The following is a 24,298-nucleotide window of genomic DNA, read 5'->3' on the forward strand; positions in this document are numbered from 1 at the left end:
GAATTTGTTTCTGAGATTTTGGGTTTGTTGATTTTCTCCTCAAAAATCATTTCAAGTTGTCTGTAATACACAAGGTTGTGTGAGATTCTGGGTTGTGAGATTCTGGGTTTGTTGATTTTCTCCTCAAAAATCATTTCAAGTTGTCTGTAATACGCAAGGTTGCGTGAGATTATGGGTTTGTTGATTTTCTCCTCAAAAATCATTTCAAGTTGTTTGTAATACGCAAGGTTGCGTGAGATTCTAGGTTTGTTGATTTTCTCCTTGGGTTTGTTGATTTTCTCCTCAAAAATCATTTCAAGTTGTCTGTAATATGCAAGGTTGCATGAGATTCTAGGTTTGTTGATTTTCTCCTCAAAAATCATTTCAAATTGTTTGTAATACGCAAGGTTGTGTGAGATTCTGGGTTTTACCGTTTTTTCCACAAAAACGAAGTTTTGTAATTGCAACTTATTTTGAGTCATAGCACTCTTCTGGCAAAGCTTCTTGGTTTCAGCATTCTGTAGATCCAGGGAGGGTCTCAATTATCCCAGAATGTTCCGACATTCGTACGTTGACCATTAAGGGAGGGTATTAAAATAATATCTTATACTTTCTATAATAGTCAAATACTTCTCTGTAGTTTGTCTTTCAGTCTAGATAGGAATGTTTCCTATCCTGTCTCTTTTTTCTTCAGTCCAAATAGGAATGTTTCCTATCCTGTCTCTAGTTTTGTTTCTAATTCCGTCTTCAGTCTACGTTGTTTCTTTTAGAAACAACATCCTTGTAATTCTTTATAAGGAACACATTTGTTCCTCTGTTTATCAATCAATCATCCGGAAATCCGTTAATCTGCCAACTCTTCTTGAGTCTTGTAACAATTTTGTTATTGACACTTTGTGTTTGGTTGCAGCTACATGTATTCATCATGCGATGACATATTGATGATCCCTCTCTTGCTAGGAGTGTTGATTTTGGTACCTATGAAAGAGATCATGCATACCTGAGATTATCTGCAATTAAGTTTTCAGAAATTCCTTTATGACTAAGATTTATCTCTCTCATACTTTTGGTCTGCACTCTGTGATTTCCTTCATGGTTGTGCTCATGTTTCCCTTTTGGATTTTGCTTGTTATGAACGCCTCTCTATGAACTGGTGCCTATATGTGTTAAATTTATAACAGTGATATTCATATTGGTCTGAGAGTGCAGACTGCAAAATAATCTTCTCTCCTTGTATACCACATTCGAAAGCATTATATACATTACACTTGGCAAATAGGATGGGTGGTGATCCTTGGCAATAACTTTGTTATGCACTAACTATAACTATTTAGTTATGTTAGTTAATACATGTGTTATCTCCTTTTTGGGCGCCGATTTCTATAAGTGAAGTATGGGCCGACCTAGAGAGGGTCATGTCCCTTTAAGGGGCATGCCCTTTGGTTATGGTATAAGAGGTAGGTGTGATTGTAGTTTAAGGACACAAAAAACACATTGAAGTCTGCTCCTTAAAACAATACTGCCCTATACGAATTACTGCAGAGACAAACAAGTTTCAGAATAGCATTTAATATTCTGAAAATTACCTCCTACATATCGGAAAGAAGATCAGAACAGCAACGAAAAAGAAAGGTATTATCTCAGATCTGAACCAATAGAATTTGCAGAAACTTTACATGGTATCAAAGCTCTAGTAGTCGAACCTAGGCTCTACAAATTAAATAATCAGATTTGAGATATATCTAGCATCATTCTCCTATCTTCGGTGGCATACACAATCAGACCCGAGGACAGGTTTGATGGGAAAGAACACTTTGATGCTTTGAAATTCAGAATCATGATGATTCTTGAAAAAAATGATGTAAAACAATTTGTTGATTCAGCATCCAGACAACCTACTGTTGAACCTCACAAATCTATCTAGAGTAAAGGAAATAGGAAAGCCATTCAGGTCATATTAGAAGGAGTGGAAAATGATATAGTGCCCATGTTAATGAAACATCAAACAGCATTTAATATGATGAATACATTGCTAAATGCATATGAGGTTAACAATGCAACTAGAGTTCTCGCACTAAAAAGGCAACTAAATCACACACAAATAAAGAAGGGAGAATCGATGAATTCTTACTTCCTAAGAGTTGCCAGCCTAAGAGATGAACTTGCAAGTATCAGAACCATTAATGATATAGAACTAACACCAATGGCTATAGATGGATTACTAGATTCATGGGAAACATTCGCACAAGGAGTAAGTGCCAAAGATAATCTTCCTGACTTCAATAGACTTAAGGGAGATTGTCTTCAGGAAGAATCTAGAAAACTTAAGAAAGGAAGAAAATTGAAAACAGAAGATGAAGAACTTCATGTTCTTAATACAAATCCCTATAAAGGAAAGAATAAGCATTTCAAGAATAAAAGGGGTAATCAAAAGAATGACAAACCTAAGAAAGATCTATCCAAAATGAAATGCTTTAGATGCAAAAAGTTTGGACACTATAGATCTAATTGCCCTAAGAATTCTAAACAACAAGTGAACTGTACAAACATTACTAGAGAAGAAGATCACTATGATCTTGAGAATCCTGTATTGTATTCGGCACTATCAAATGAAGTCTCAAGTAAAGCATGGGTGATTAATAGTGGATCATCTCGACATATTACTGGATACAAAGAAGTACTAGACTCTATATCAAAAAAAGTTAATAGCAAAGTCACCATCGGTGATAATTCAGCACATTCCGTCACAGGAATTGGAAGTTGCAACTTGAAACTAAAGTCAGGTAGTTCTCTACTTCTTAAAGGAGTACTCTCTGTACCAGTAATAAAAAGGAATCTAATCTAGGTTACAACACTTGAAGATGATAGGCATAATGTTGCATTCATGGACGGTAGCAAAATTGATTGGTCAAAGAAAAGGGTATTTGTATGAGTTAAATTAAGAACCTAGTCAACCTATTCAAGCCTTAACTCATGAAGCTGTAGACATAAATGAAATATGGCACAAAAGGTTAGGACATCTGAATTTCAAAATTTTATCAACCATGGAGCAGATGGTTACTGGTTTACCTAAACTGAGTTAAGATCACTCAAGCATATGCAAAGGATGTGCTCTGGGTAAGAACACCAAAATTCCATTTCATGATAGCACTAGAAAAACTAACAATGTTTTGGAATTAATCCACTCAGATTTATGTGGACCTATGTTTGTTCCTTCTCTTGGAGGATTCTGGTACTATATTTTGTTCATAGATGACTTCCCTAGGAAAACTTGGATTTACTTCTTAAAATGGAAAGAATCAAAAGAAATCCTAAAGAGATTTAAAGAATTTAAAACCTTAACTGAAACTTCTCAAGACATAAATTAAAACTCTTAGAACTGATAATGGAGGGGAATACACCTCAGAATTTTTTTAAAGGTTTTGTAAAGAAACAAGAATTAAGAGGGAGTATATCGTTCCTTATAACCCGCAACAAAACGAGGTAGCAGAAAGGAAGAATAGACCAATTATAAAAGCTGCAAGAGCTATGATATTTGATCAAAATCTAGAATATTATCTTTGGGTAGAAGCCTCTTGTACTGCTGTCTATATTCAAAACAAAAGTCCTCACTCCTACCTTAGAGATAAAACTCCTGAAGAAGTCTTTACTAAGGTTAAACCCAATATAAGTCATCTTAAGATTTTTGGGTGCCCTGTATATATATCCATGTTTCAAAAGAAAAGAGAACTAAGTTAGAACCCTCCGGGAGGAAAGGTATTTTTGTAGGGTGTAGCGAAATATTTAAAGCATATAGGATTTTCATACCTGGTCAGAAAAATAATGAACTTAGTAGAGATGTAATTTTTGACGAAGATTTAGCATTCAAAAGAGCCCTAAGTTCTGAAGAACCCTTTCCTTTACCTAGTTCTAAAAGAAATATTGAAACTAAGTCTCAGAGGGAGAACATTGAAGAAATTGAAAATGAAATTCAAAAAATTTATATTGATGAAACTCAAAATTCTAAGAAAAGACCACTTTGGGCCATTAAGACAGTAGAGGAAGCACAAAAGTTCACTGCACAATCTGGAACAATCAGAGAAAACAAAAGACCCAAAAGATTTTCTAGTTATACAGCAAACATGAATGATTTGTCTAAATCAGAACCAACCAATGTTTCAGATGCTATTAAACATATAGCTTGGAAAGATGCTATGAGAGAAGAATACCAATCTATTATGAAAAATGATGTTAGGGAAATTGTTCCAAGACATAAAAGAAAATTTGTTGTTTCTTCTAAGTGGATATTTAAAATAAAGCATGTTGTTGACGTAGCATTGAAAAATATAAAGCCAAATTTGTAGCCAAGGGTTCTCTCAAAAAGAGGGGATTGATTATGAAGACACCTTTGCTCCTATTGCCAGATACACCTTTGTGACAGCAGTCCTAGCCATTGCAGCATCGAAGGGATGGAAAGTACATCAGATGGATGTAAAAACAGCATTCTTGAATGGAAAGATTATAGAACAGGTATATTTGGAGCAACCTGAAGGTTTTGAAACTCATGACCCTAAAGTTTTTGTTTGTAGGCTCAAAAAAGCTCTCTATAGGCTTAAACAAGCTCCAAGGGCTTGGTACGAAAGAATTGATAAGTATCTCACCGACTTAGGATTCTCCAAGAACAAATCTGATCCAAATCTATATTATAAAAGAAATAAAAATGATATGGTAATTTTGATACTGTATGTTGATGATTTACTAATAACAGGTGATGATTATCTCATAAATCAATGCAAGAAATATCTAATCAGAGAATTTGAGATGAAAGATTTGGAACTCCTTCATTACTTCTTAGGACTGGAGGTACGGCAGAATTCTGACAGCATTATACATAATCAAGGGAAGTATACATTAGATATCTTGAAGAGATTTGGAATGTGGAACTGCAAGTCTATGTCTTCTCCAATGGAGACTAATCTACATAAACTTAAAGAAGCAGCAATAGAATCACCTTCCATAGATTCTACTCTCTACAAACAGATGATTGGGTCCCTTATGTACTTGTTAAATACAAGACCTAATATTTGCTATGTTGTTAATACCTTATGTCAGTTAATGTGTGAGCCAAAAGAGATTCACCTAGTTGCAGTCAAACACATTATAAGATACTTACAAGGCACTCTTAATCTTGGGCTGAAATATGAGAAAGTTGACTTCGATTTACATGAATTCATAGACTCAGATTGGGGTGGAAGTGTTAAATACAGAAAAAGTACTTAAAGATGTTGTTTCACCTTAGGATCAACAATGATATCTTCGATATGCAGAAAACAGTCTTTAGTAGCACAAACTTCCACAGAATCTGAATACATTGCAGCAACAACGGCCTCACAAGAGGCATTTTGGCTTAGAAAGTTACCTGTGGGATTATTTGGTCAAGCCATGAATCCTACAATTATTCATTGTGATAATCAGAGTTTAATCAAGCTTTCGGTGAATCCAATTATTCATGACAGGTCCAAGCATATCGAAATTCCTTACCATTATGTAAGAGGTATGGTAGATAAAAATACTGTAAAATAAGAATACATTTGCACTGTAGATCAAACAACAGATATTCTCACCAAACCTCTCTCTAGAGTGAAGATAGATCACTTCAGGAAAAGACTTGGTATGGTTGAATTATAATTCATTTGTATTCTTTAAATTATTAATAAAATAATTTTATTGTCAGGCTATTAACTGTTATAGGCTCCACCATTTGTATTCATTATTTTAGAGACGACGATCTCTGAGATAATGAATACTTGTATAAAAGACATTATGAGAGATGACAATCTCTCAAATAATGTGTTGAACAGTAGAGAACTACTGTTAGATCTAGGTGAGTTCAAGATCATTTGTGACATAAGCATTTCTATGCCTATGAATCACAACTTGGATAAAGGAAGAATTTATTCTTCAAACTTCATCCTGTGTTCTAGTAGATCTTAACTCAGGATCAAGTTGTGATATAGGATTGCCAGTTCCTATGAGTCACAACCTTGATAAATGAAGAATCTAATCATTCTTCGGATTTTATCCTGTGTGTATTGGATTACATGCAATACTGATATCACTAGTATAAGAGATAAGTCATATCACAAGATGGTTATATGATGCAGTATCATGTGTTCCATGATACCATTTGCTCAAAAGATTTATATAGATATAGAGTATCAATCTATGCTTATTTATCGTAATTGATAATGCTAAATACATTATCTCTCAATATGATTATCAAGTTAAAAGGGAGTGTTAAATTTATAATAGTGATATTCATACTGGTCTGAGATTGCAGACCGCACATTAATCTTCTCTCCTTGTATACCATTCGAAAGAATTATATACATTACACTTGGCAAATTGGATGGGTGGCGATCCTTGGCAATAACCTTGTTATGCACTAACTATAACTATTTAGTTATGTTAGTTAATACATGTGTTATCTCCTTTTTGGGTGTCGATTTCAATAAGTGAAGTATGGGCCGACCTAGAGAGGGCCATGTCCCTTTGGTCATGGTACAAGAGGTGGGTGTGATTGTAGTTTAAGGACACACAAAAAACACATTAATATCTGCTCCTTAAAACAATACTTAATACTGCCCTATACGAATTATTGCAGAGACAAACAAGTTTCAGAATAGCATTTAATATTCTGAAAATTACCTCCTACATTCTGGAAAGAAGAAGATCAGAACAGCAACAAAAAAGAAAGGTATTATCTCAGATCTGAACCTATAGAATTTGTAGAAACTTTACAATATGGTCTGCTTAACTTTTCATGTGTCTTGGCATTGTCATCCCTGAAAAAGCATCTACGTGGAGAGTTCATCAGTTGTGGCTGTATGGCTACCAGTTATGTATTGCTTTCATTATGGATTGACTGTTCCATGTTTTGCACTCATATATTAGTGAATGCAATCACCGTCCTAGTATATATGTGGCATTGTAACTGTCAGCCATTTGCATTCCTAAGGTGTCGCGGCAATAACAAAGTGTTTCTGAGAACTCCAGCGGTAGTGATTTTTGACGATAACAACTCTTCATTGGTCGTGTGGCTTGTGCAGCATAGCATCAAGTTGTGAATGCATTGAGAAAGGATTGAATATAGTTGAAGCTGATCAATTTTTAATTCTTCTGTTTTGAGCAGAGCCAGATGATGTTCATCGGGTGTAAAGAGAATTCACGTCAGTGAAGTGTGTGTGTGTGTGTGTGTGTTATTCTCAGTGAGTCGTGTATGACAGAGAAGGCATTCTGATTATTCCCAGCACGTCGTGTGAGATAGAGAAGGCATTTTATTGTATTCGATCTGCAAGTGCATCATCATCAGTGAATGCATGATCTGTAGATGATTGTTTTTCTTTACTATGCAGAGAATGTGTGTTTATCTCTGAGAACACAAACTTTGTTGTGCATTTCATCATCTATCAATAAGGCTTCTGATTGATTGTGCAATATCTTCAATCATAAGAACCAATCAAAAAAATTATCTTCAATCATAAGCGAGTAATCATTATAATTGCTTTGATATCTAAATAAAGGGATCGTCATCTTGTGGGCTGGATTTTTCACCCTCATGAGGAGGGTTTTCCCAGGATGTTTATTTTTGCGTAATTCATTTCAGTTTCGAAAGTGTCATATTCTATTTTACAATTTTAACATTTCTAACCTCACAAATACAGAGACAGATATGCACAGCTGAAGTAGATTTATAGATATAATTCTATACAAACATCACTGTCCAACGGATACAAGGATGATATATTTAGCTGACCGGCCTTCCATAATAGTACTCGCAACTTCCTGAAACTCCAGAAAACAATCACTTGCATTTGGTAACCGATGTCAAGTACTGGGGCAAAGTGAATGGCACCCTTAACTGACTAGAATTGGCCCTTTCTGGATGGCTGGGTACAAGAATCGTGCCAAAAATAGAGATAATTAACCAAGCAAACTAACACCTCCCTAAAGGTGACATCCTCTCCATGTCCTTTGCAAGTGCTTCAACTTCTCCAAACATCCACACCAATATTATCTTCTACCCACATTTTGCAAACACCAAGAAAGAAGACTTGAACCGCCACAAAAACAATGAATATAACTCGCATACATTTTGCAAGTGCTTCAACTTCTCCAAACATCCACACCAATATTATATTCTACCCACATTTTGCAAACACCAAGAAAGAAGACTTGAACCACCCCAAAAACAATGAATATAACTTGCATACCTTCCTGGCATCCAAACTTGCCAAGAAGCGACCAAATAGTCACCAAGCAGAAATTTGTCTTTCACAAAGACATCACAAATTTTAATAAACCATAATCATTGAAATCATGCAAGAAATCTGAGTGATCTCTCCTACAAACAGCTAGGATAGATAGTTCACTCCCAAAACTGATTTTCTAGTAGGGTTTTTGTAGTAGGGCTTCTGCTCCACAAGAAGCTTTTCCTAAATACAAATAGATAAGATAAACCAAGCATAAAGAAACAAGTACTAAACTCATATTTTATAAAAATACATAGAACATTCTCATCGTTTCAAACTCCCACTTTAAATAATTCATTAAAGTCCAACTAGTGAAGTGGCTTTCATATTTCTCTTTTAATATTTCACTTAAGTCACTCTATGCAATTTTATCAAATTAATTACAAAAGTGACCCACGAAATGTACTTTATTAGCTACCATTAAATAGTTTATTTAATTTATTGCTTTATTATCAGACCCTAGCCTACATGAATTAAACAAGCCAAAAGCCTCTCAAAGGGGGGGCATTATAATAATAACCCTAGGTGGTTACAAGCTTTTGTCAATAGAAATAAGAATTTATAAGGAAATACCTTTTCTCATCTCTCCTCAATGGTGTTAAAGTCAATACTGGCAATTAGAGGCCAAGCTAAACTCACCTTTAGTGTTGTGTTCAGGTTGTTGCGGGCATTACTCAGAAGCTTGATCTGATCATGGTTTGCAATCAGTGTTTGACATTCTTGACATAATCTGTCACAAAAATAGACAAACTCAACTCAAGCTATAACTTATATAGATGAATAGTAGACATCAACTGTCAACTTGTATATGCTATATTATATGAGAAAAAAATTATCCCATCATACACAACCAATCAACTCAATGCTAAAACTAGATAGTAACAGTTCTAAGAACTCAAAACTCAACGAAGCCTTATCATTATTTATGCTATGGCTATTATGCATAAATGAGTAAACTTCTCACATTAAAATATAAATGCATCTAATGTTCTAATCATTTGAACATTAAAAAAAAAATCCCATTAAGGATGCTTGAATATAGGAGTTCTCATATGCCAGTGGCTCTCACTTAATGGTGAGACCTAAGAAACTACCTTTACGTTTTAATGATTTGTGACGTTATAACTAATTAATACATAACAATCAAGTTTCCTATAGAGATTTGAAGAAGAAACACAGTAAGAAGTCTGCGTTTCCAGACATTTTTTATTTTGCAACCCAATACCTCACTCTTCAAATCAACAAAGCAATAAGAAAGTAAAGTGGGTGATGTAGATGGTAAGTAATTCTCACGTGATTGAAAAAAATTGGATTCCTAAGTCTTGTATACTATGCTCACATAAAACTTGATAAGACAAAATACTGGATGAATCTGCATCACACACACACACCCACACCCCCACATAGACACACACACATATATTAAACTGCATAAATTATTACATACATACATACACACATATAAATGTATGTGTGTGTGATGCAATTTTGTTATACATATGATGCAGTTTCACTATGTGTAGTAAATTATATTGTGATGCAGTATATGTGTGTGTGTGTTGATTCATCAGGAACACTGCAAATGTAATGGCACTATAAATATTTTATGTGTTTTCCAAGTGCAGATCCGAATGGATATATATAGGAAGTTAATTTCCATTAGATATTATTAGCAACAATATATATATATATAATTGATGATTAATCAACTGCAATAATGTTTAACCAATATCCATTAGACATTATTAACAACAATATATATATATATATATATATATATATATATATATATATATATATATATATATATATATATATATATATATATATATATATAATCAACTGCAATGATGTTTAACCAATAACCATAGGAGATTAACCCTAGATCAATTCAATCCGACTGAAGCTACAACATTAACACTCCCTCTTAACTAAGGAGGATTGTTATAAATCACATTATACTCTCAAGCATATAGAGAGATATTATTATGATAATAGATAGCTTCTATTATTAGTTAATGGTTATCTAATTGTAAACTATTGTAAATATTACAATGTTTCTAATATTTAGCTAGACTGTAGATAATTGTTTGCTTTCTTTCAGCTAGAATAGAAAGTTTCTATTATTTATGATCGTTTCCTAAGAAAACATCGTCTCATTCTTTTGTATATATTAACTTCTTGGTCTCTATTAATATCAAGCGAATATTTACTAATTACTTCATAATATGGTATTAGAGCCAATACTTAAAAATTCTTCGAAAATCCTAATTTTTTTGTCGAAATTATCAGATCCTTATTTTTTATATTATTTTTTTTCTTTTTTTTTGCTTCAAACAGCCTTGGCTTGTGTAAGTTTTTTGTTCATCTACAACTCTCAATTTTTTAAACTGGAAAAACGCATCTGACTTTTTATTGTTAAAAATTGTGTCTATTTTTTATCAAATTCGCGTCTGTTATTCTTCCAAAATCGTGCATGATATTTTGCTTAGAAACGCGTCTATTTTTTGGCTTCAAATCACCTCTATAATATTGCTCAGCTAGGGTTTCTTTTTGTCAGCAAATTGCGTTAATTTTTTGGTCAAATCTTTTGCAAATCGCAACCTGAAAATCACGTCCAAGACCTTGGGAAAAGCATGCGATTTTTTCTGCCATGCATGCCATTATTGGGGTCGTTACAGAGTCAAACACCATTATTTTTTGCAGTCTTCCTTCCCTCATTCACACGCCTGTACCTGCAAAATCATTTCGTTTTTCGAGTCCAATCTCAAACATCCAGCACTGTCTCTACCTGAGAGACCCTCTTTGTGACAAAAATCAGCCATTCGACAACTCCTTCCTTCAATGGAAGCCAACCAAGGTTTTTTTCGAAAACCCAAATTTTTTGACTAAAAAATATTTTCTAATTTAGATTCTTAGTGGGTTTTTCGAGAGCTAAACTGGATTGTCGTCGGATTTTTCTAGGTGCCTCAATTTTTGAGCCAACGGATTCGGAAACCAACAACATATTCTTTGTGGATTTTTTGAGCTCTTTTCTAAGTACCCCTTCAATTTTTTTGGGTCTTCCATTTTTTCACCTCAAAGTACGTGCCTTCACAAATTTTCATGCTTTTTCCTTGAAAAACATGCTATGGCATCTCTTACTAATATTTTGCTCAAGAGCAATTCAAAATTCAATGGTCAAAATTATGGCACTTGAAAGTAGCGGATAATAGCAATTTTTGAATATCAGAATACTGATCAAATTGTTTTGGGCGTTACACAGCGCCTGACTGCCCCTGGTACTGATCAGGATAGATGGGATCTGAATAATCGGGAGGCAGTGATGCTTCTCAAATTATTCATAGTTGATGATCAACTCTCTCAGATTCCATCCAGCAAAGCAGTTGTCAAGATATGGGCGCATCTCAATAATCTTCACAAGACTTCTAACAAAAGCAGAGCTTTCTTTTTGAAGAACAATCAATTTTTTTAATCACGGATGAGCAAAAATTGCTCCAAGCTCACCTGAATAGGATTCAGGAAATCCGTGATCAGTTGCTTGCCATTGGTCGCAAGATGGAGGAAGAGGACATTGCGGTCATCACTATCAGGAATTTACCCAAGTCCTACGAGCATTTTATCAAGACTCTTAACATCACTTCTTCTAATGTTGATTTGAAATTCACAGATCTTTGCACACTCCTACTTCTTTAAGATCGGTGGAAACAACAATTCAATAGCAGTTCCAGCTCCCCCACCACAGAGCAAGCCTTTGCTGCTAAATCCTTTTAGAAGGATAAAGGCAAGTCTCAGCAATCTTTTGCTCCAGCTTCATAGGGCTCTCGGAAGAAGAACATTCAATGCAACTATTGCCACGAGTTTGGTCACATGAAGGTTGAATGTCGGAAATATTACGATAATAGATAATCGTTTATTATTATTTAATAGTATTCTATTGTAAATATCTAGTTAGCTTTAGTTAGCTGTAGCTTTTTTAACTTTCTTAGTTAGAATAGAATGTTTCTATTCTTTATAATCGTTTCCTAAGGAAGCATCGTTTTATTCTTTTGTATATAATGACCTTTCAGGCTCTGTTAATAACAAGCAAGATTTTTACTAATTACATTGTAATATGATATCAGAGCCTATTTCTTAATTTTTTTCGAAAATCATAATTTCCTCTTCGAAATTTCCTCTTCGAAATTATCAGAACCATTTTCAAAATTATTTTTTCTGATCCTTGCTTCATCGTATCAAAATCCTTTGTTTTTCGAACAAAGGTTTTGTATTAGGGTTTTCGTTCGGGACTCTACGAGCAACCAAAATCGCAGTTTTGCCTCTGCAAATCACGTTTGAAAATCGCGAGCTTCAAATTTCGTTTTTCTTCTATCTCATGACCTCAACGTGGCAGACCAGTGGGATTTTCAACTCCTACAACATCTAGTAAACTAAACCCTATTTTGTCGTTTGTAGATGGTATAAAAAATCGTGACCTCTTCCAGCAAAACGTCTAATACAAATCGTGATTTATCCTTGTAAAAATCATGACTTCTTGCAGCATTTGGGGTCGTTTCTTGACTGCTACAACCAAAATGCCTCTTTCAGCACTAGCATCCTCCATTATTGGGCATCTTTTTACAGCATTCTGCCATTTTTCTGCAAATTCGAGCTTTCATGGTTGCCGAACGCGATTTTTTCGAAACCCTAATTTTTGAACTTGAAAATTTTATTTGATTATAAATTCTTAGTGGGTTTTTCGAGAGCTCAACTAGGTTATCGTCTATTTTTTTTAGATGTCTCATTTTTCGTGCCTCAATTTTTGAGCCAGAGGATCCAAAAAACGACAACATATTCCTTATGGGTTTTTTGAGCTCTCTTCTAGGGTCACTCTCCGAATTCTTTGGGTCTTCCATTTTTTGCCTCGAAGAATGTGTCTTCACAGATCTTCACGTTTTTCATAGAAAAACATGCCATGGTGTCTCTAACAAACATTCTGCTCGAGCACAACTCCAAATTCAATGGTCAAAATTATGGCACTTGGAAGCAGCAAATCATTGCAATTTTTGAATACCGGAACACCGATCAACTCGTTTTGGGTGTTACGAATCGTCTAACTTCTCTTGGTCCTGATCAAGATAAATGGGATATGAATAATCAAGAGGTGATTATGCTTCTCAAATTATCCATGGCTGATGATCAACTTTCTCAAATTCCATCCGACAAGACAGCTGCCAAGATTTGGACACATCTCAAAGGTCTTCATGAGACTTCTGACAAAAGCAGAGCTTTCTTTCTGAAGAACACTCTGTTTTCTATTGTCATGGATGAGCACACCTCGCTCTAGGCACACCTGAATCAGATTTAGGAAATCTGCGATCAATTACTTGTCATCGGTCGAAAGATGGCGAAAGAGGATATTGTGGTTATCACTCTTCGAAGTTTACCAACGTCCTATGATCATTTTATCAAGACTCTTAGCATCACATCTTCTGGTGTTGATTTGAAGTTCACTGATCTCTACACACTTTTGCTTCAGCAAGATTGGTGGTAACAACAGTTCGGTAGCAGTTCCACCTCCACCTCCACAAAGCAAGCCTTTGCTGCGAAATCCTTTCAGAAGGATAAAGGCAAGTTTCAGCAAAAGTCTTATGCTCCAGCATCAAATGATTCCCGAAAGAAGAACATTCAATTCAACTACTGCCACAAGTTTGGACACATGAAGGTTGAATAACGGAAACGCTTAGCTGTACAATCTAAGCAATTTGATTCACAGCCCAAAGCGAATAGTGCAGAGCACACTGAGACGACAGAGTCTCCCTTTTATGCCTTCATGGCTACAAGACCTGCAGATCATGTGAAGTTGTCTGCCTGGAACATCAATTCACATCAGTGCACCAACACTGATCGGGCAACTCGGTCTACTATTGCAGTGGGTCTTGAGGATCATGGTCTTTTCAAACTTACTGATTCTGGTGATTCTTAGGACTTAGCTATGACTGCTCGGTGGTCTTCTGTCAACACAATTTGGCATCAGCAATATGGGCACTTAAATGTGCATTATGTCTCATAGCTTGCTCAGGATGAGCTTGTTCTTGGATTGCTAGAGATTCAGACTCAACAGCTTGAAATTTGTCATGCATGCCAAGCTGGGAAGCAACATCGCACACCTTTCACCAGTGGCGATTCATGGCAAGCTTCTCAAGTACTTCAGCTTGTTGATGTCGATATCTACGGCCCTATGTGAGGCCTCGCCCCGACCTTCCGTAGCCCTAGTTATTATTTTATCATTGTGATACTCACGACTCGAGATGTCGAGACATTATCTGATACTTAGAACATATTATATTATTTCATGTTATGTGATGTTACCTTCAGATATATTGATGTTGTCATTTAATGCTTTATGTATATGTATGTGATGAATTAAGTAAAATGTAGGATTAACACGTTGATTTTGGAATCTTTATGATCAAGGATATAAGTAGGATGCAAGAAACCCTGATTTATGTATGTTTCAATTTTTGTGAATTTCGGATACAGATATATGTACATGTGATTTTTGGGACTACTGATGTGTGCAATGAGTGTGCAGATACTTTAGCCGAGGAAACCGACGGAGGAACAGAACTGATCTCTATGTGCTAATTTTGGAAACCTTGTTGTTCGTAATTCAAGTATTGTATTGTGAGATGTGTGAATGTATCTTTCCATGTTAGTAATTGTGAATGTCTCGTAATTATGTTCTGTTAGTGTCGCTTGACACTCGTAAATTATGTTTGCCCTTCAGCGTGCTGATTAGGGTTAGGTGTGTACCCCTTGGACCTATTTTATTCCTAGATTTTATTTGACTCTAAACCTCTTTCCTAAGGCTTTAAACTTGATTTATTTATACCCAAAGGGTATGGGTATGGGTTAGAGGTCTTTTCCAACCCCTAAGCCCCTTTTGTTGACTTTTGAGGTCACTCAAAAGTCCCCTTTTTGCCTTTGTGCGAAAATTGCAAGTGGTTGTCATGAGTTGTCTTACCCCACCTCCTTTTAGGGTTTAACCATAGTATGGATTGAGTTGGGAGTTTCTAGAATGGCAAGTGGGTGGGAGAAGTTATTGAGCCCTTGGGTGGTTGAGTTGGAGACTTATTTAGAGGCCTTCCTTGGACTAGGTGGGGAGTTACCCAATCTCTACATTTAGAGAAGTTTTCTTGAAGCTTGAAGGAAGGAAGAGGATACTCTACTCAAACTGGTTCATTGCCATTACCTCTTTGTGAAGGTAGGAAACTCCAATCTCCCTTATTCAGTTTTTATGTTTTGTTTCATGTTCTTGTTACCTTGTTGTTGTTTTACTGTTGTATGGTTGTGGGTATGTTGGGAAGATTTGTAAACCATGTCATTTTGGTTGTTTTTCCTCCCTTGTTTATGTTTAAAATTTTGAGTTTTCCTTGCATGGGTGTTTTGGTATTACTCACCCTAGGAGAGGGCAGAAGTGACCAATTTTGGGAGAGGTCTGTTTAGTTGGACTCCAACCTGTGTAGAGTCTCTTCTCAGGATGAGAAGAGGGATAAAGGGTAGGATGTTATGGGCCCCTACCCGTCAGCACAAACCTGGTATGAGTATGGCAAGTTTAAATGGAAGAACGGAAGTTCTTGGTTATTGGCCCCGATTGGGCATCTGAATTGGTGTTGTGCTTGACTTCTCCAGTTGGAAGAATCCACCTTTCCCTAGTGTTGATTCATTGTGAATCATATTGTGAAAACCATGTATGAATATGTATGGTTGATTGTCTCTTGGTTATGCTTGGTTGTCACCCGATCAGATTCTGCTCCATCCATGGTTCTTGCAATGTGTTGTAGCAATAGTTATAAATCCCTTGATGAAGGTCATGAAGAAAATTCTATCAAATTATTGAAATTTGGGATTGAGATCCTATTGTAAATTGTATTTTAAACTTATTATAAATGGCAACGAAGCTGGGTTTTCTTCCTGATTCTTTCCCAGCTGAGCCTTTGAATCAGGGTTGCCAATAAAATTGGTGTTGAGAATAATTTGTTTGTCATGTGATTTATTCGTGGTTTAAATTTAGATGGATGAATCTCAAAAATAGGATGGAATTGAGGATGTCAATTTGGTAAAATTTCAAGTTTTTTTTCCTTTATGTTGAAAACAAAACTTAAACCATTGATGTAGATTCAGTTTATTTGAGCAAATTTTCAAGTTCTTTATATGTTCATTATATGATTAAAATGAAAATTTATGTTAAGAAAAGAAAAGAGAATTATAGTTATAGTTATATTCAGGATTTTAGAAGATCAAATTAATATTGTATTATTGTGAGCAAACTATTGAACCTATGTTCTAAAGCCATTAAGAAAATAAAATAATAATACCCCTTTTTGAAAAATCAAATACATTGCTTTAAATTTCATACTTAGAAAGATTAAGCTTCAAAATTCTTCCCCAAGAGCAAAATGCTCTCTGGATTTTGTATGGAGGAATATTTTCTCCTTTCCTTGCAACAATACTATTGAATAAATATGAATAACTAAATAAATAAATTAAAAAAAATAAAACACAAAAAAAAAAAAACTAAGATCTAATATCCTAATGCCTTTCTCTACCAAACAAACTTTTAAACATTACTCCTCCACCCATAATCCCTTAAATCAAGGCGCAGCATTTGGAGACTTATTCAGTAATGTACATGGTTGTCTGTCCCCATGTCACATCTCCTTGATTCTTCTCAAGTGAGCGCTCAACTTGGAAGAAAGGACCCTTAGTTTGTTTTAAATCAAGCGAATTAAATCTTTTGAACTGCCATCCTTTCCATTGGGTCGCCCACCTATCTTTGGACTGACGCAGGTCAGTGGTGGGAAGCGTACCATGTCAGCGCTTGGGGAAGCGCAGGTAACGGGGTGACGTGGGTAAGCTTGGGAATGCACCCCAAGTTTGGAATGCGCTTGGTAATGCGCAGTAGTTATGAGGGGTTTTTGGTGTTGAGGGTGTAGGGATAGGCTAGGAAGTAGATTAGGATAGTAAGGTATATGCTAAATTTCGTTTATTTTCATTTTTAGTTTTCTTCTTTTCCTTTGTGTGGTTAGTTTTTATTATTAAGTTTAGATATCTTTTTAGTTATTAAATGTTAATGAGTTTAGATTAGTGTAGGAAAGGATTAGTTTTAGTTTAGATTAGTGAGTGATTAATTTACATTCTTTGTAGTTAAGAGTTTATTAAATTTAGTTAATTTTTAGGTTTAAGTTGAAATGTTAGTTACATTTTTAGGTTAGTTTGTTTTATTATTTTAAAGTTTTGGATAAAAAAATTAGTTATTAATTAAGTTTGTTTAATAGTTTAGTTTAGGTTAGTAATGTTTTACTAATGAAATCTAGTTTAGATTTTAATTTATTCAATTTTCATTATATTATTAATGTCATCGTTAACTTAGAATAATTCTTAAATTTATAAATGTATTTAGTTTTATTAAGTATAATTAGTGTCAGTACGTTTTATTGTGTTAAGTTTTAAATTTTAAGATAGTCGAATTATTCAATGGTATTCAATTTAACTGTAAATTATATTCTTAATATCTTTAGAAATGCTAAATCTTAATAGCATTATAGATTTTAATAAAATGGAGATTAGAGTGAAGTTAAATTAAGTATAGTTTATGATAGTTGATTTTTATGTTAAAATAGTTGTAAAGTTTAAAGTTAATAAATTTGAAATACACATGTTTTGTTTTAATTCTAGTTAAGTTGTTTTTCTTTAAAGTGAATTTTTTTTTATATATCAATAAATTTGTAAATTGATAATTGAGTTCTATAGTTGATTTTGATTATATACTTCCAATGAATCTAAACTTGAATATGTTTCATTGTCTTATAAATAATTTTCACATATTATTGTAAGTTAATGAAATGACGTAATTTTCGTCAACATAAATCTAATAACAAAAGTTTCAAAATTTTAACGATGTATGCCCTTACAAGATATGTAACTTAAAATGTAACGACGAGAATCCTTTCTTGCAACATGATTTCAATCTTATCAAACTTTGAGCATTCTAATAAATATTTCTTATTGTTGAAAAGTAAATGTAAGAACATGAGTTTATCGATATCAATCTTAACAATGTACTCATCCACTAGAGTTTTTTAAAACGTACTGTAGAGAACCTACACTTAAAACTGTGATCATAACCTTATATTTTCTTAGAGCATTTTAATTAAAATAATCAAAAAGATTGGTGTATGTTTTTGCCCTCGTAGTTTGGGCATGACACCCTATGACCACTCCTCCTGTTCTTGGGTCTAGGTATTTTTTGTTGTTTGTTGATGATTTCAATAGAAAAATGTGGGTGTATTTCCTTAAAAAGAAATCAAAGGCATTTCCTGTATTTCAGAAGTTTAAAACTTTAGTTGAAAGAGTCTAGGAAATCTATTATTACTCTTAGATCAGACAATGGGGGGAATTTTGTTCTAATATTTTCTCTAGCTTCTTGGATACACATGGCATCAAACGCCAATTAACCACACCCCACACGCCACAACAGAACAGTGTAGTTGAACGTCGGAACCGGACGATCGCCATGATGGCTCGATCCATGCTCGAACACAAACATATTCCGAAGAAGTTTTGGGCAGAAGCAATTAACACTACAATTTATCTATTGAACTCGTCACCCACAGTGGCGGTCAAAGGTGAAACTCTGAAAGCGGCCTGGTTAGGTCACAAGCCCAAAATCAGTCACCTGAAGGTTTTTGGTTCCCTTGTTTTTGTTTGGATCCTGATGGATGCCAAGAGTCAGAAACTCATGCTTACTGGATACAATAGTCTTAACAAAGCCTACCACCTGATCGACGTTGAGACATCTTGTCTCATCTACAGTCGTGATGTAGTCTTTAATGAGCAACGAGGACCATTCATGCTTGTTTCTCCTATTCCTGATCCAACAGACCAATTTATGAAGGCTCATGATTTGGGAGTTCGGCTTCCATTAAGTCCACCTGATGGGAGGGCTCCAATAGCTCCTGCAGCTCCAGTTATACCAGTGATCCCTGTACAAACATCTCCAGCTTCTTCTGTAGGATCACCTCGATTTGTAGATGCTTCGCCTGAGTTTGATCCAGATTCTTCTAATGAGGAACCTAATCACCAAGCATCTCCTGATACTAATGTTGGTCATTCTCCTCTCCGACCTAAGTGGTGCACTAAGACAGTTGCTAATCTTCGTAATGATGAGCTCATTGATGAGAGAACTGCTCGAAAAAAGAGCAAACCTACAGAATCTATTAACTTTGCTCTCATGGCCAACATTCACAATGTGTTTGAACCTCAAACATATTCCGAGGCTAAAGGAATTCCAGAGTGGGAACTGGCCATGACATCTGAACACCAGATTTTGCTGAAGAACAACACCTAGGTCCTTTATGATCTTCCACCAAGGAAGAAACCCATTGGCTGCAAATGAGTTTACAAAATCAAATACAAATTGGATGGTACTTTGGATAAGTACAAAGATCGTTTAGTTGTGAAGGGCTTCTCTCAACGTCAAGACATTGATTATGAGGAGACCTTTGCTCCTACTGCAAAGATGAGCACCGTCAAATTAGTCCTAGCCATGGCAACACAGTTTGGCTGGAAGGTCCATCAAATGGATGTTCAAGAGTGCTTTCCCGAATGGTGATCTCCATGAAAAGGTCTACATGACGCAGCCTCCTGGTTTCAAGGCTGCTGGTAAATGCCATCAAGTTCTCAGATTGGCAAAAGCTCTCTGTAGCTTGAAGCAAGCCCCTCGGGCATGGTATATAAAAATTGATAAGTACCTCAATGATCAAAGCTTCAAGAGTTCTTCAAACTCAAATCTGTACATCAAGACTACTGGCAGTGACATCATCCTTCTAGTTATTTCTGTGGATGTTCTAATCATCACTGGCAGTCCGGCATGTTTGATTCAAGGAATCAAACTGAATCTATGCCAGTCTTTTGATATGACTGACCTTGGGCTCATGCATTATTGCCTAGGTGTTGAGGTTTGGCAACAGCCTTCTAGTATATTCATCTCTTAGTCCAAATATGTCAAGGCCCTGTTCAACAAATTTTGTATGCAGGATGCAAGCTTGCACTACACCTATGGACAAAGGTCTCAAGTTATCCGCAAAGTTTGATTCTCCTTCCGTTGATGCTACTACATACAGGCAACTAGTAGGCAGCCTCATCTACCTCTCTGCTACTGGGCCAGATATCAACTTCGTAGTTAACTATATTTCATGCTTTATGACAACTCCTAAAGCCGATCATTGGATGGCAGCAAAGAGTGTACTTCATTATGTGAAGGGCACTTCCAATTATGGACTTTTGTACTCTCGAAGTTCTAATCCTAAAGTCAGTGTGTTCACAGCTTCAATTTGGATAGGCTCTGTTGATGATAAATATTAAAAAGTCAACTTCTGGATATGTGTTCAGTTTGGGGTTTGGTGCAGTCACATGGACTAGTAAGAAGCAGCAGGCAGTTTTCCTCTCCTCTACAAAGGCTGAATATAGAGGAACTGTCAAGGTAAGATGTGAAGTTGTTTGGCTTCATCGGTGCTTGGGAATTTGCAGATATTACCAGCAGGACCGACCACTCTATTTGTTGATAACAAAGGTGTTATCAAGTCAGCACGAAATCCAATCTTCCATGAACAAACCAAGCATGTGGATGTTCACTGTCATTACGTACGACAGCTAGTTGAAAACAGGACTATAGATTTGCAATATGTTCCTACCACAGATCAGACTACAGACATTCTCACCAAGCCTCTTGGTCCCGATAAGTTTGTCAAATTTAGAGGACGGCTTGGTGTTATAAATAGATTAACCATTAAGGGAGGGTTTTACAATAATAGATAATCATCTATTATTAGTTAATGGTAATCTATTGTAAATATCTAGTTAGCTTTAGTTAGTTGTAGCTTTTTAAGCTTTCTCAGTGAGAATAAAATGTTTCTATTATTTACGATTGTTTCCTAAGGAAACATCATTTTATTCTTTTGTATATAATAACCTTTTGAACTCTGTCAATAACAAGCACAATTTTTACCAATTACTTTGTAATAGAAAACGCTTAGTTGCGTAATCTAAGCAGTCAGGATCGCAATCCAAAGAAAACAGTGTAGAGCACACTAAGCAAACGGAATCTGCCTTTTACGCCGTCATGGCTAAAAGACCAATAGATCATGTGAAGTCGTCTGCCTGGTACATTGATTTAGGTGCCTCTCGTCATTTCACCCACCGCAGAGACTGGTTCACTGACTACCAGCCTTATTCAAATTTTGTTATTTTTGGTGGTATAGAGTGCAACGTTGTCGACAAAAGCAACATTCAGATTCGATCTTCTAAAAGGAATCTCATTTGAATACCCAAACTCTTTGAATACCCTGACATAGTTCTGATAATATCCAAAGCCCAATGTACTTCCAAATACAATCCAAGTCCCAACTTCTCTCTCAGAAAAGTGCATGGTTTTTCACAAGTACAACATGGGTAGTAGAGTGAGAAACCATTGCAGCATGGTTAAACTATAAGGTATCTTTATTAAATGCATCTGCTGGAGAAGAACAGTTTCCTATCATATGACACGTGAGTCCAGCAGTAACGAAGCTTTCTTCTATGTTGAGTTCCTAGCTTTTACTCATAATCTGTGGAGACCCTTTCTGAAGTTTGCATCAAATGGATGGAGCTTATTTAACAAACTATTTCATCCCAGAACCCTTCAGTTGTCCGCTGATTCCTCAGTGTATCAATGCCTCTTGTCTGTATTGTTATAATATGGAACAGGAGCAAAAATGTAGTTAGAGATGTGACTCTTACTTGAATAAACTGAGATAAGCTGTATAAGTATCTGAAGTGTGATTTCTCATATCTGATTCATCTCTTAGATCAATCTCCTTTATCAGATAGAATTTTCTGTTGTGTCTGCTATCAAAATCTGAATAATACTCCCTTTTTGTTGCTACTTTGTTGCTTGGAATGAAATCTCCTTCATACTTTATTGGTGAAAGGATCACCAACTTTCACTAGAATTAATTCACCTCTTTTCATTGTCCATATGTCAGTGCTCTAGGTCCATGAAGCCCACAACTTACCAGTAGCAGTCTTTATCTTCCAGAACTACTCAAAGGTAGCTTAGAGTTTTGTCTAGTTCTATGGTTTATCCTTCAGTGTAAGTTCTTTGCAGTTACTCAGTCTCCTTAGTGGGGTTCCCGGGGGTGCCTGCCCACTTTGTTTTGCCTTGCTCCTATTCCTGTTTTGCTGCTTTTTTTGAATATTGTTTGGTATACTGGCTGTGGGCTGGCCCCCTATGTTTCTCTTGGCAGTCCCTTTGACCTTTTGCGGTCTTCTATTGGAAATTAATAAATTTATTTTACCTGTCATTATTACTTCTTAATCTCAGTAATGCATAGCTCTACTATCCCTCTTGTTAGTTACAGATTTTCATATTGTTCTTTTTTATTAGTTTTATGATTATCTTGTCGCCTCTTTTTAGATCTTTTTTTCTTTAAAACCCCATTGACATGTTCCAATCATTATGGGATATTAATATACTCACTTTCTTCCTAGCTTTCTTTCAATATGAAATTTTTCAAAAAAAAAAAAAATTTAAAGCAGGTGAGAAGAACTAGCACACTATTAAAGAGATTGACAGTTACCATCTCCTCAACAATTATTGCCGCCACACAATGCTATCCTATAGAGATGGCTACACTAATATTTGTGGTTGTTCCCTACCTTTAGGTTAGCTTTGATGAGAGGACACCATCAGCCATATATGCACTGAAACTGATTCGAATGGAGCATATATTTCTTCAACGTGTTTTCATTTTCTTGTGAGTTTTGTTTATCTTCAACATTATATTTAGTTTTACATCATCTCCACAATTTCTAGACTAATAATTCAAAATTTAACTGCATATAGTGTAGTTCCTGGTTGTGTAGAATCATAGAATATTCCGTCAAAACTAGTTAAATAGGCAGTGGGGCAGAAAAGAGTCTGACGTGGCAAGACATGAAGGTATGTAGTCATGTCACATGTTTGACCATCCTATGGGTTAAACCATCTCTGATCTACAAACTACAAGCTACAAAATTCAAGCCACAGCCAATAACATCTTAAGCATTTAAGGTAAGTCAATAAGCTACAAGATGTAAAGGAAAATTCGTTGACAACAAAACATAAGATGATGTGGAACACATACACAAAAGCATTGGAAGAAAAGATACAAATCATACAATATGTGACTTGCATCCATCAGTCATGGAGAGAGCGCTAATTGCTTAATAAATCATTTTCAAGAGAAGATTTCTCATTGTGACAAGTTCCCTTGAATGCAGGGTTATAAAATTAAATAGTTTAGAACATTGTCTAAGAAATAGATGAGGAAATAAGGTTGATTTTAGTATAAGATCCCAACCTGAGGCACATCATTCCAAAACTGGTCAATATAATTTTGTATCTATGGAGATCTTGAGGAAGTCTTTTATTGAGCACTGCTTGTCTATGTCTAGACCATTGGCCCAAAGTGCTAGAAAAGGTTCTAAGGGAATTATACTACTTTGACCTATGGTTTTACAGCTCATGCCTTTTAGCCCAAGACATTGGCCACTGGAAATTGTCAGATATCATATTCAACATTTTGTGGTGCTAGACAATGATGTTATAAGTTCATCTGGCCCAAGCTCTGTTAAAGGTGCATTCAAGTCAATTACATTTCAATTCAAGGTTATTTCCAAAACTGGGGTTTGAACTAGACAAACATCTATCAACCTAATATTTTCTCTCTTTTGCATGTGCAAGTGACAAGATTCTGATGATGTGATTCTCAAATCAGGTCAAGTAGACAAAGACCTAGGTTCAATGATATTTTAATGCAACATCATCTGACACATTTCGGACAAAATCTCTGGGAAAAGTTTTGAATGGCATCCTGATCAGGAAAATACAAATTTATCCACATCCGACATCCCAGGCCAAGGGCGCTCCAAAGCAACATTGAACAGCAATTTCAAGCTTAGGGTTC

At 35.5% G+C, this 24,298-nt stretch overlaps 1 protein-coding gene across 2 annotated transcripts in view; it reads right to left on the bottom strand.

Moving 5' to 3' along the window:
• SEC6 overlaps window positions 1-24,298 on the bottom strand; it is a 273,118-nt gene that overhangs the window by 246,055 nt on the left and 2,765 nt on the right. For both annotated transcript variants that reach the window (XM_089814272.1, XM_089814273.1), the window contains exon 4: window positions 8,910-9,000. In XM_089814272.1, coding sequence (XP_089670398.1) covers window positions 8,910-9,000 — 91 coding nt within the window. The remainder of the gene's footprint in view (window positions 1-8,909; window positions 9,001-24,298) is intronic.

The sequence above is a fragment of the Cupressus sempervirens genome, chromosome 2, assembly GCF_028749045.1.
Source record: "Cupressus sempervirens isolate cs-2001-9-10 chromosome 2, ASM2874904v1, whole genome shotgun sequence".
In the NCBI taxonomy this organism is placed as follows: domain Eukaryota; kingdom Viridiplantae; phylum Streptophyta; class Pinopsida; order Cupressales; family Cupressaceae; genus Cupressus; species Cupressus sempervirens.